This window comes from Triplophysa dalaica, chromosome 4 (genome assembly GCF_015846415.1).
Source record: "Triplophysa dalaica isolate WHDGS20190420 chromosome 4, ASM1584641v1, whole genome shotgun sequence".
NCBI lineage: Eukaryota > Metazoa > Chordata > Actinopteri > Cypriniformes > Nemacheilidae > Triplophysa > Triplophysa dalaica.
In genome coordinates this window covers 9728325-9742028 of record NC_079545.1, presented here as the reverse complement: position 1 = coordinate 9742028, position 13704 = coordinate 9728325, and the positions used below count along the sequence as shown (strand labels likewise).

Here is a 13704-nt window from a genome sequence, read left to right as displayed (position 1 = left end):
CCCACACCTGCCTATTGTAATTATCCTTTGTTCGTCTCCCTATTTAATGCCCTTGTATTCTCTGTACTGTGCTCGTTTGTTCTTGTACATACTTGGAAACGTTGATGTCCGTTTGCTGTTCTGAACTCTTGTTCCAAGGAGTTATCCATACGCTGTGTCCCAGCGTTCATTTCCAGTGCTCTGTTCCTGTTTTTGGATCCTTTTGGTTTTTGTTACAGTTTGTTACCCTACGTGAGTTTTTCGTTCATGTTTGGCTGTCTTTGTTTATCCCCTGTATTTTACCCCATTGTGGGTTTTTGTTTTGTGTTTATTAAAATCTTTTGTTACCCCATACCGCTGCCTGCATTTGGGTTCTATCACCACACGTTTTCGTGACCCATAAGAGCCAAGATACAGTAACTCAGTCTCAGTCCAGACACACAGTATGATGTTAAATATACTGCAGTGGGGAAACTCAACACCACAGACAGTGATGTCATCAGAGTTGAAGAGGTATGATTCTTATTCACAAAATACTATAGCTAAAATAAAATGTATTGAAGTAAATGATGAAGTTAAAGTAAAATGATTATGATAAAAGTGAATGCAGGTATAGCCAGTACAGTATATTTTTATGCTATGTGCAGTAGATTCTGTAGACAGGGCACATAGTAAGAGACTAACTCATTTTAGGAGCACAAGCAGAACATTTAGGGGCACATATATTAAATAAATATATTAAACTTGTGCATCTTTCTTCCACGATCCTCCCACAGCTATTGAAAGCCCTCTCTGATGGTACTAGAATGCTCAAAATGCTCAAATTAAAATTAGCAAACTTTTATTTCAAGATGTCTGACATGCCCTGCTTTTCTGTGTCAAGGAAACAGCTGCTTTGATTTTCTTATCAACTTCATTTGTTGATTACACGTCATTTTTATTTCTAAACTAGTCACTGTTTACTCTGTACTTTCACATTGTAATGTTTTTCTACAGGCGAAGTCAAAGGGAGTCAATGAATATCCATCTAAAAGTAGGTTAAAATCTGTTTTTATCAATATTTAATCTCTAATAAAAATATGTGACTTATTTATGTCAGTTCTTTGCTGTATCACCTAATGCTCAATAGCACAATTTAAACTTCATTACGTCCAGTGTTGGGTAAGTTACTCTGAAAAAGTAATTAATTACTAGTTACTCATTACATATTCAATAGTGTAATTAGATTACTGTCCAAATTACTCTGTCCAAAAAGTATTTAGTTACTCATTACTAATTACTTTCTATATCCTACATCAACCTTGATAAGTTAAGTGATTCAAGAATATACATGAAACGGCTTATTGAATTCATTCAAATAATAGTATTAACTGACCAAAGTATTACAAATGTGAGAATTATACATTAAAGCACAGATTTTAAAGTAAGAATTTGAATTTTGAAGTCAATTACGCTATTGCACACGCATATATTTAACAAAGTATTTAGTTTAATTACATCGAAAGTAACTATTTAAATTACAGAAAACATATGAGTAATCCCTTACTTTACTTTTTCAAGGGAAAAGTAATTAAATTACAGTAACTAATTACTTAGTAACTAGTTACACCCAACACTGATTACGTCCCTTTTTTAAACAGACAAATCAACATTTCCAACAAACTGGACACAGGTAAAAACACATTCCTGCTCAATACTGAAATCTACTGTCTAGAAAAAAAAAAAAGTAAAAGTATGTAAAAGTACATAAATGGTTCAGTGAACTTTATAATATTTTCAGACAGTTCAAAATGCACCCTTAATGATTGTGTTAGATATTGATATTAATAAAAGTGTTCATTACAAGCAGATCAAACGTTGGTGTTTTTTTTTTAGATATGCAGCCTCTGAACCTCTAAACATATTTTTATTGAAGTGTTTGTGCAGGTTCTGTGCGTTCATTGTGATTAGGTTATTAAGTCAGTGGGGCAGTAGAGTGTTGAAAAGCATTTAAGTGCCAAAAACATACTTCTGTGTTACCAGCCTTCGATGCCAGTGATGTAGTATTATGGGTGTGGACACAGATGATAGGGGGTGTAAAACATTTAAATTATTGCACATCAGCAGTAATATATGAAAAAAACTCCATATGAATTTGTATTGGTTGGCATAAAGACTATTATTTTGTAATTGCAGTCTAAACGCAATATGTAAGTAATCTCATTGATAATTTGTTTTTTATTTCACAGCGGATGAAACTGGGATCTTCAAGCAACAGTAAGTCAAAATTACATTCTAGTTTGAAAAGTCATTATTGTAGTAGTTACATTGTTTTCATTTCTTGTAAAGTGGAAAATTTGGAAATAGCTTTCAGTCCGCGAACGACGATATGTATTATGATTTTTTTTATTAGAAATAAACTTTATTTCAACATCATGGCTAAATTTGTCAATAAAATAAAGCTTCCTTATTTCTAAATATTATTGATCATATAAACATAATTTTTACATATCAATATTGAATCTAGTTAAGAAAATATAATTCTTTCTGGCTAATATGACGTTTTTAAAAACAAAACAAATTACAAATAAAAACAACACTTACTGTTAAGAGGCCTGAGGGTGTCCATATTTATCTCAAATGAAGTTTATTTATTATTAGGGCCATATGTTTATCACATTTTTATAAGTTCAGACAACTGCTTTTATCACAAATAAATGAAAGGCAATGTGTGATACATTATCACAGCCAGTATCAATACTTTTTTTGTATTATTAACAACTTCTCCGTATACTTTTTCCTTCCTTGCTTTTAAAGAATTTTGGTAAGGGCATTAAAAATTTACATTCACAGCTGCCGGTGTGGTGCTAAAAAATGACAAAATGATCACCACCTCCATTCCCTACTAAAGTTAGGATTAGGTGTGGGTGTGAGATAACTATCAATCATCAGAATTAATGAAGGAATTCATAATCTGGCGCCTGGCAGGGAGATAAAATTCAGCACAACACCTTGACAGCAGCTAATGTTACTTAAAGCACTATACAATAAACAGTGCTTGTTCTCTTTCTGAATCATACTTGATGTTTGGGGAGAAAAGTTTCATGCATTGGCATTGGCATTGGTCTGGTCTGTTTATGATATTTGACTAAAACTATTAATACTTAGAACTTTATATTTCTTAAATAAAATATGATAGTTCATTCAAAACCCAACAGTGTACAATAGGCTTATTCTGATTTCCTGAACCCATGAATCAATAGAGTTTTTATTATCATTATCATGAATAAACAAATAAATTCAGAACAGGGTTACAACACCATATTTCTATTAATATGACAAAAATATTTTTCCACCATAGGAACAACAACCACAGCGAAGACATCAACTGCAGCAGCAACCTCCTTAACATCAGCTGCTCCCTGTAAGTTATTGCAGCCCATAGTGTTTTAAAGACCCAGTGAAATCAAACTGAATGTTCTTTTATTAATAATAAGTGAGCCTTAAATACATCAATAAATTGAAAAAAAAATGCTTTAAACGCTAGAACGGTTCAAAACTGAAAGTCTGGCAAGTGCGTTTAAAAAATGATGCCTTGATGAGTAAAGAAGACAAACGGCAGTGTCACTCATCAACGTAAATAACAAGCTTCAGATGACAAATCACATTACTCTTTTCAATAGACATCTCTGTCACTGTGGCTATCACGCTGTTAAATGCAGCTTTGCCAGGGTGAGGCTGACTGTGCTGTAAACGAAACGCTATTGGTTATGTTAAAAGGGGGAAGGGGCACTCTATTTCTTGCGCGCTCTGCATTTTTCAGTTGATATTACGTCAACTTATCAAATAATGCTGCATGTCTCAAGGCATTCAGAGCGTCTTTAAAGAAGATCACAATACAAAATGTCATGAGGGACCACGTTTATTTGGAATAGTGACCATAACGGAAACACAAACAGAGGAGCAAATCCGTGAAAATGTCAACCTTACCGTGAAAAAATAAACTTCAGTTTTTACTATGGTAACAGCACAGATATTATCATTTGGTGGTTCAAATACCCATGTGAGGTCTCTCTTAAAATTTGTTTTATTTAAATACGTGATTCTTTTTTTTTCATTGTCAGGTAGGATTGTCACATCCATAACGATACGTATTCCTCATAAATGGACACATGAAGATTAAAATAAAATAACTATTTGATGTTCTATAAAGAGGCATCCCTTCTCCATTCATAAGTTCACAGAAATCCTACAAAGTTTGTCCTCTCCAAAAAAAACGCATCCTATTTTGTCACATCCATAACGCATGTTTATTTCCCTTTTTTTTTTATAGAAAATTTGTTCATAGACTAACATTTTTTTTTTATGTTTAGACTTTAATAAAATATAAACAGATGGTTCAATATATTAGTAGCAAATTCATTCTCTGAGCATTTTTATGTCACGTATATAACCCAAATGTCACGTCCATAACGTTGGAATTGCCCAGAGTAGAAAAACACAGTTTGTCCCAGAGATATTAATAGGTGCATAGAAAACTTTTATAAAAATGTTTTTTTCTGTTCTGTTTCTTATTCAAAACTTCATCACAGCATTTCCTGCAGTATCAATACAGAAGCATTCATGTTGATTCGCTTATCACCAAGGATGTTTTACAGGCCTATTTAAAGCCTTTTGGTGCCCCTTTAAATATACAGTATTTGCTTGCCCCTGAATTGTACTTTACATCTATTTTATGCTTTAATATATGTTTTTTTTTAATATTTACTTTTTTTTTCAGATGCACAGCCAATGAGCTTTAGTACAGTGAAATATTTTGTTACTTCTGTCTGTATCCAGGTAAGGTATCACACCGACTTTCTAGATGCCCTACACAGCGAGACTCCAGGTCTGGTGAAGGTTTCTACAGGTGCAAGAGAACAGGTGAATATTGACGTTTTTGGCTGTTTTACAAAAAAGTATTTATTGCCCATTAAAAACGTATATAATAATAGGAACAATAACAAAAAGTAACCTCCTTTTATAATATTATTAATTAAATAATTAAACGTAAAATGTAACGTATTGTTTTGTTCTTTTGACTAAATGCTGATACATACTGAAGACTAATGGCTTTTGATCTCTCTCCTCTTTAGACAAGCCTGTTGTTGACATTGTTCTCCATGATACATTAGATTCAACATCTGTCCCAAAGAGCAATGTATGTTTAAACAATCCAGATGTTTTCATAGTGGACTGTGTTTTCTGTGAAGCAGTTGAAGATCTACCCGTATGCAATATAAACAGAGAGGCAATTGCTGCAGTCTCACAATGGCTAAGCACTAAGGTGACTTAACATTTTTCCTGATTTCTGACACAACTCACACAATGGATATCGATATGTATATGCCTCAAATTTTCATGTCAAACTCAAATTTCAGTCCAAAACAAGTTCACACATTTATTGTTAAATCATAATATCAATTCTCTTTGTACAGATTAAATGATCACACTGAAGGTGGACAGATCATGTGGCGCACATTGACAACTGCATGCAAGTGAATTATCAGTTGAAGTAAATGACTGTATAAGTAAAATATTAAATGTTATTCATAGTTCAAGTATTTGCCTGTGACTCTTAATCTTCTTATAAAAGCAATCATAAGACTATAATGTAATGCGGTTTGTTCTGTTTTTTCATTTGAAATGGGCGTGTGTCTAATTATCTTATAATAAAAGATGATTAAAAATATTTTTCGTTTTCATTACATAAATTATGATCATGACATAGGCATTAAAAACACTTTAAACACCTGTTTAATTGGCCTGTTTTATTTGTTTCATTTGCTTACACACTTGTAAAACTTGAACATTTACACATCAAATCAGAGCAACAACCATTAACATTTTGGTTGACAAAATATATTTACCTGTTACTAAAGCAGCTACCACAACTGAAAGTTAGGTTTGGGTTTATAAATCCACTGTCTTTCACAGACTTACACGGTTAGCTGATTATTTTTGAAGGTCTCTCTAGATGTATTGCTTAAAGCCGATTTTCTCAAAACATTCTTATTAAAATTAATACAAATTACATACGTTATTTAAAATATTTATCAAGTGGTTATGGGTGGTAAAAATTCAATACTACACGTAATTGAGACTGTAAAGGAGCCATAAAGAAATAACATATTTTGTATATAAAATGTTATGCAGTATATAAAATATACAGTATATATAATGTTATTTGTTTAAAATGTTCATGTTTGCTGTTTCTGTGCTTGTGAAAATAGAAAAATATGTGGATCCCGTCCACGAAAGACTAATGGGACTTTACCGGATAACAAGGGGTGGGGATAGAGAACGCAGAGAGAGCATGGCATTACACTATGAAAACAATGCCATAAAATTTTTCCACATAAAACACATTGGTATGTCACGATCCTGCCACAACACTTGAAAATCATGACAAGGAGAGGCATTGCAAGTGAAAGTGAAAGTAAAAATGACCTCTACATTTCGTGTGACAGCAGGAAAAGCAAACACTGTTTTGTAAAGATTATTATATGATATATATTATATAATAATCACATGTATGTTTGCCTCTAGGATATCTTAATGTTTCATGAGACCATTTTGTGGCAGTTACAAGTTTCTGCATTCTTCAGCTCAGAAAGGAGATTTTGGGAAGGAAACGAGGGGTAAGTGCAGTTAGCAACAAGCTAATATATGTTTACATTGTAAGCATTTTGCCAACAGAAAGATCTGTTTTTTACAAAAATAACCGATTAAAATCAATGTGTTGCTAATGATGGTGTGATGTCATTTGGTGTTTTTCTCTTTTTAGGAGAAAATGGCAGCTGCAAGTAGCAGTAAGCTCTATTAAAACAATCCTGATTTGATCTTACTTATGTGAGCGTTTGGGGACTGCTTTTGCTTTTGCAAACAAAAAAATGTGCATGATAGTTAACTAAAAACATAAACTTGACATTAGTGTATGCACATAAGTCTTTCTGTTTCTCTTATGCTTTTCAGACGAGTTTCAGCTTATTGTCCCTCAGAATGTTCTGGTTAAACTGGGGTCTGATGTTACAGTACCATGTCACCTGTCACCTGAAATAAGTGCTTTTGACATGGAGATCAGATGGTTTAAAGAGAAAGACTGTGTGATTCTCTATAAGAACGGACAGGTGACAGAGTTGAGGAGCTATGAGGGCAGAGTGAATCTTGTAATTCATGAACTAGAGAGAGGAAATATGTCCTTATTACTGAGAGACTTCAGAGAGTCAGATGCGGGAGTTTACCTGTGTCAGGTCATCACTCAAGACATAACAGTGGAGGAGACAGTACAAGTTAATCAATGTGAGTTTTTATATTGTGCTGTCAATAGACATTTTGTGTATTATACATCATAATTTGTGACTGTGAAATATTTGTATCAGCAAGGGAAGATGCTGAAGTCCAACCTGCATCACCATTACAAAACAAAAATGTGCAGCTGAAACCACATGAGGTATGTGAACAATAACAATGAATATAAATAATTCATTCAGTGTTGTTCAGGGTGTGATCCACTTATAATGAGGATTTAACGTTTGTATGAATTATGCTTTTACAACAGTTGCTGTATATGAACCATTTACATAAACTTCATTCGCACACCTTTGAGATTTTACAAGTTGATTATTAATTAAACTGGAGAGCTGTCTGTAGAACTGTAACTTAAGGATATAGATATAATGTATGAATAGTATTTATACATCCTTTGATATATTTATTGTACAGGTGTATTTTTCCTGTGAAGAGTTTATAAAGTGTGAATTCGGGCCATAAGCTTATTGGAATCCGAATTAAAACAGATTTAAGAAATTGTGTCTTGGTTTATATGATGCTGGATTCTTCAAAATGTTTTCTTCATCTCAACAGATCAACAAAACATGGCGTGAAAGACCGAAAAGAAAAATGGAGGAATCTGATTTAATGACAGGTGAGTGTTGTTTAAACTTCTGCTTTGTCTACTAAACATCAGGACAGATGTTTATCATAGCATGTGGTGAATATGGAGAAACTTTACCAGGCTTTCAAAGATGAAAGCAAAAAATCTGGAACAAACTAAATTAAAAGGAAAGGAGAAAACTAGGATGTAAGAACTGTGGACTCTAATAATAAAATTCATTGAACTAAGCAAAGAAAATGACCAAAAGGGAGATGAACGACAAGAACTGCAAGGCAAAATGACAAAGCCTACCAAAAGTTTGTCTGCTATAAAATAAAGAATCACAAAAGCATCAATTAGAAAAAGCATAAAAAACCCTCACTGTGAAAAAGATGTCTGTATTCATTTGCTAATATTTGTATTTACTTATTTCGTAGCCATTCATTTTTCAGGTGGAGTCAAACTGTTCTACATGTTGACTGGAAAAACAAATAACTCTCATAAAAGTTTTGTTGACTCTCTGATGAACCAAGTGGAAGAACTGAGAGAAGTTCCTACGGTGGATGAGAGTGACATTGTTTTGGTTTTCTGTCCTATTGTTTCTCGAGCCGGAACTGATATTGAAGCAGCACTGAAAGTATTTACTGACTCAACAGGTTGTGTGATTATCATCAGAATAAAAGAAAAAACACAAAAGCTGCTTTTTGTACATTTTATAATGTATTTAATGCATTTCTCTTTTCTTTGAACAGCCTCTAAATTGAAAGTTCTAGTGGTGCTACATCACACGTTTGACCCAGAGAAAACTGTACCAGACAGCAGCAGATGTGTCAACAGGACAGATATACTGACAGTGGACTGTCTGTTCAATGAAGACACAGGATTACTGAAGTGTAAGAGGAATGATGATGCGAAAGACAAGGTTATTTCTTGGTTAATAGAGCAGGTTGGTCTATTTCACAATAATAAATAATAATGTAATAATTGCCGTAAAATAAATAACTGGATTCATTACTGATTATTAAATAAGACCCGTGTTGTCACTGTTGTTTTTTTGCAGGGGAAGACAAAAGGTGTTGAAGTATGTCCACGTCAAAATATATTTAAGGGATTAACATCAAGGAAAAGATCACACAAGTCTGTGCAGGTGTGCAATATTTAAAAAATATTTATGTAAAAAAACAGATTAAAAAGTGTACCGTATCATACTGTATTAATTTAACTATTGTTGTGTGTCTGCAGGATGAAGGTCAATCTGAGACAGTGGGATTAAAAAAGAGGAAAATTATTGAGCCACAGATTTGTACAGGTGAGGCTGTTTTTCCAAGAAAGGACTCAATAATAACTGCTTGCTTTGTCATGCACATTTCACTGTTGACTATTATGATTTGCACTCATCATTTATATTTACATATTTTTTGCTTTTTCTTCCCATACTAATATATATTTCAGACGAAGTCAAAGTTTGCATTATTACGAGTGGAAAAACGAAAGAGACTCACATTCAATTTTTCAACACTCTGAGTGACCGCATTAAATCTCTGAAGGAAGTTCCTACAGTAGATGAGAGTCACGTTGTTCTGGTTTTCTGTCCTGTTGTGTCTCGAGCTGGAACTGATATAGAAGCAGCACTGAAGATATTTGATGACTCCACAGGTGATTTATTCATTATATTAAATCAAACATTAGCGCAAGAAAAAAAACAATACTGTACATTTGTTAATTCTTAAATATTAGATGATGATACACAAGTCTTAAAAATTCAGATATATTTTCCTTAAATATGTTTTTTTAACAGCTTCTATGATGAAAGTTCTAGTGGTGCTACATCACACGTTTGACACAGAGAAAACTGTACCAGACAGCAGCAGATGTGTCAACAGGACAGATATACTGACAGTGGACTGTCTGTTCTATGAGGACACAGGATTACTAAAGTGTCAGAAAAATGATGATGCGGAAGACAAGGTTGTTTCTTGGTTAATAGAGCAGGTTGGTCTATTTCACAATAATAAATAATGATGTAATAATTGCCGTAAAATAAATGACTGGATTAACTACTGATTATTAAATAAGCCCGTGTTGCTATTGTTGTTTTTTTGCAGGGGAAGAAAAAAGGTGTTGAAGTATGTCCACGTCAAAATAGATTTAAGGGATTAACATCAAGGAAAAGATCACACAAGTCTGTGCAGGTGTGCAATATTTAACAAATATTTATGTAAAAAAACAGATTCAAAAGTGTACTTTATCATACTGTATTAATTTAACTATTGTTGTGTGTCTGCAGGATGAAGGTCAATCTGAGACAGTGGGATTAAAAAAGAGGAAAATTATTGAGCCACAGATTTGTACAGGTGAAACTGTTTTTCCAAGAAAGGACTCAATAATAACTGCTTGCTTTGTCATGCACATTTCACTGTTGACTATTATGATTTGCACTCATCATTTATATTTTCATATTTTTTGCTTTTTCTTCCCATACTAATATCTATTTCAGACGACGTCAAAATTTGCATTATTACGAGTGGAAAAACGAAAGAGACTCACATTCAATTTTTCAACACTCTGAGTGACCGCATTAAATCTCTGAAGGAAGTTCCTACAGTAGATGAGAGTCACGTTGTTTTGGTTTTCTGTCCTGTTGTGTCTCGAGCTGGAACTGATATAGAAGCAGCACTGAAGATATTTGATGACTCCACAGGTGATGTATTCATTATATTAAATCAAACATTAGCGCAAGTAAAAAAACAATACTGTACATTTGTTAATTCTTAAATATTAGATGAGGATACACAAGTCTTAAAAATTCAGACATATTTTCCTTAAATATGTTTTTTTAACAGCTTCTATGATGAAAGTTCTAGTGGTGCTACATCACACGTTTGACACAGAGAAAACTGTACCAGACAGCAGCAGATGTGTCAACAGGACAGATATACTGACAGTGGACTGTCTGTTCTATGAAGACACAGGATTACTAAAGTGTCAGAAAAATGATGATGCAATCGACAAAGTTGTGAACTGGTTAATACAGCAGGTATTGACAATAATGCTCTAAATGTCTTTAAAAGGCTGCACTAAAATGTACTGTATCATTTAAAAACAACAGATCACTGTTTTCTCAGAAATTTCAACTTGTTCTCCACAGGGGGAGACAGAGGGAGTTAAAGTTTGTCCATGTCAAAGTATGTTACTTTTTTCTCAATAAACTGTGTGATTTAAGCACAGTTAAGCCATTTATCATTTTTTCCTTAAGGTAATGATATATAAGATCTCTGTGTTTTCTCTGCTGTACCATCTAATGATCATTGACACAATTATTAAAACTGTATTTTTTTAAACAGGCAAGTCATATTTCAGCAGAGCATAACATTGGCCAGATTTTACACAGGTAAACACACTTGCTCAATACTGAAATCTATTATGTAGGTATATTATGCTCCTCTGTTTCCTTGATGCCTTTTATAATTACTTTTCCTTCTACATACTGTACGTCTGATGTCTGTTCTGGTTTTGTTTTGGTCAGTGTGCCTGCTTTGTTTTTCCAGTGTTCCTGTGTTTCTTTAGTCAAAAATAGATTTTAGGATTATCGTTCTTCCTTTTCTTGGGGATTATACACACAGCTGTTACAGAAACAATCTTCATACAGTTTTGTGTTGCTTGGCAGAAGAAACACTGAGTTCCTGCAATGGCCGAGTAAACAAAAGTGTTACGTATCTCAGTTGTTAAAATGACGCTGTAATTTTTCTCTACAGTTGATGAAACCAGGATCTTCAAGGGGTAGTAAGTTAAACATTAGTTGAATAATAATTGTATATCTATTCTTTAATGAATGACTTTTATTAGAAATAGTTGTTAAAATATTAGTTAAAGTTCAATAAATTATAGGCGATTAAATGTAATGATGTCATGTACTAAAGTGTTTAACTCTGTGCTTTGTACAGATCATTAAGGATGGTTGTACAGAACAACATGGAGGTTTAGGAATAATCTTTTGTTACACCATCATTCAGAAGATCCTGTGACTGACAGCTATGCAAATCAACTCACTTTACAGCTGAGATCAACATTAGACAACACATATTAGCTGCTTGTTGTGATTCACACATGCCAAGTACTGATATCTACTATGAGCCTGTTCTTACCAACCACAGCACCTTATTGTGATCATGTGATTTAATTGGTTGTGGTGCAAAAGGTTGTGGGTTCAAGACCCAGGGAACACACACAGCGTAATCGAAAAATGTATAAATTGAATGCACTGAAATTAAGGATAAAAGTGTCTGTCAAATGTTTAAATAAAAAAAGTTTTAAAATTGTCAAAGGTATTTTGTTGAATTATTTCTTACGTGTTTATACTTCAAGTAGTCTATTCATTGAGCCTACAAACTGCATAATTTATGTGTCTTTCTGGTTACTATGGTACAGTGCATGTCATTCTTTAGCTTTAAAGAGAAAATATTGTTAATCTTTATTGTAAAATAAACAAAAAACGTTTAAATAAAATTAGAATATATAGAAATACATTATACAAATATATCAAACAACTGATACTCTTAAATTGATTCAGCAAATTAAAGGGATCAACTAAAAATGAAAATTCTGTCATCATTTACACACCTTCAGGTTTCTTTAACTGTATTTTACTTTTTGCACTGCATTAAATAACATTTTAGCATTAACGGACATTTTTTTACAGTGTGGAGAAAAACGTGTAATATGATGTGTCTTAATACTGTAAAAAATTTTTAATTTTTCTGCCTAGTATTATTTTGACTAAATTTGTAATTATGATGTATGCAAAGCTGCTTTGCAGCAATGAACATTGTGAAACGCGCTATATAAATAAAATTGAATTAAAATCATCTTAAGCCTTCCATTCCTTCCTCTGGAAGAAATAGACCCTGATCGACTGTAAGAATCTTTAATTTACATTGCTGAGACCATTTATTCAAAAATAAATCGACATCTGCTATGTGGTGTTTCAGATGAGTTCCTTATATCATGAGGGTTTTTTCAGCTATGCAGCCACTGAACTATTCAGTTATCTTGACTGGAGACACACATACATTTCAAGGGAATTTATAGATGCTCTAAACAGAGAGACCCTGTGTCTGGGTTTTCTACAGATATATTCTGCACTTCCGTTATGTTTCTGTTTTAAGTGACACTTCTACTGATGGACCAAATTATTCAAAGAGAACAGGTGAATAAGAATAACAATTCCTTATACAAAATCAATGTATTGCTGGTTTGTTTCTACTAATGACACAAATTACATTATTTTTCTAGACAAGCCTGTTGTTCTTGTTGTTCTCCATAACACACTGGAATCAAACTCTTTCCCAAACTTCTGTCTGGTTTACACTTGTAAAAAAAGATCAAGTCATAATTTAATAAGAAAATTCTTGAATATTTAGGGTTAATGTAAATTTGAAATCAATAATTTAAATAGAAGTTTATAAAACATATTTTATAAATACTGCATTATTTGTGTGAAGTTATTGAAGAAAATTGTCTGCAATGTCAATGTTTGTTCTCAGTTTGTGTATTGATACATGCTACTGCCTATCTTGAAATATTGGCATGACAAATTAAATTATTGAATCTACTTATCACAATGACAAAATAAATGTTGTTTACAGTATGTGAAATGTAAAATTTGTGTTTTGTCTTGATAACAAAAATTTGGTCAATAATTGCAGCCGCAGAGTTTTGAATTCTTTTAGAAATAACTTTACCAACTGGGTATACCAATCTAGTCTGGTCTTACATTACCTGCAAACTTTTTGAACCTTTTTAGAGATGAATAAACAATGTTGTGGCATTTA

At 32.9% G+C, this 13704-nt stretch overlaps 1 protein-coding gene across 7 annotated transcripts; it reads left to right on the top strand.

Annotated features, from left to right (window-relative positions):
* The first annotated feature begins 6405 nt into the window (after window positions 1–6405).
* On the top strand, window positions 6406–12191 carry LOC130420176 (uncharacterized). 7 transcript variants are annotated; one of them, XM_056747317.1, is made up of 19 exons: window positions 6414–6638; window positions 6785–6809; window positions 6973–7299; window positions 7380–7450; window positions 7864–7924; window positions 8311–8529; window positions 8626–8819; window positions 8934–9020; window positions 9116–9182; window positions 9326–9529; window positions 9672–9865; window positions 9979–10065; window positions 10161–10227; window positions 10371–10574; window positions 10717–10910; window positions 10999–11129; window positions 11218–11264; window positions 11629–11656; window positions 11818–12191. In XM_056747317.1, coding segments are annotated over exons 2-19 (2202 nt in total). In that variant the 5' UTR covers window positions 6414–6638; window positions 6785–6790; the 3' UTR covers window positions 11819–12191. The 7 variants fall into 7 exon arrangements, 6 of the variants coding, with proteins under 6 accessions (XP_056603293.1, XP_056603294.1, XP_056603296.1 ...); XM_056747320.1 differs by having other exon boundaries at window positions 6418–6638; window positions 6785–6849; XM_056747315.1 differs by lacking the exon at window positions 6785–6809 and having other exon boundaries at window positions 6406–6638.
* The last annotated feature ends 1513 nt before the right edge of the window (window positions 12192–13704 follow it).

Excerpts from the sequence above, each read along its gene's own strand:
- LOC130420176 (XM_056747315.1), top strand. The coding sequence starts at position 6,563 with ATGAGACCATTTTGTGGCAGTTACAAGTTTCTGCATTCTTCAGCTCAG. Across the intron at positions 7,925-8,310 it reads GGAATCTGATTTAATGACAG|CCATTCATTTTTCAGGTGGA; the intron begins GTGAGTGTTGTT and ends CTTATTTCGTAG. Across the intron at positions 9,530-9,671 it reads GATATTTGATGACTCCACAG|CTTCTATGATGAAAGTTCTA; the intron begins GTGATTTATTCA and ends TTTTTTTAACAG.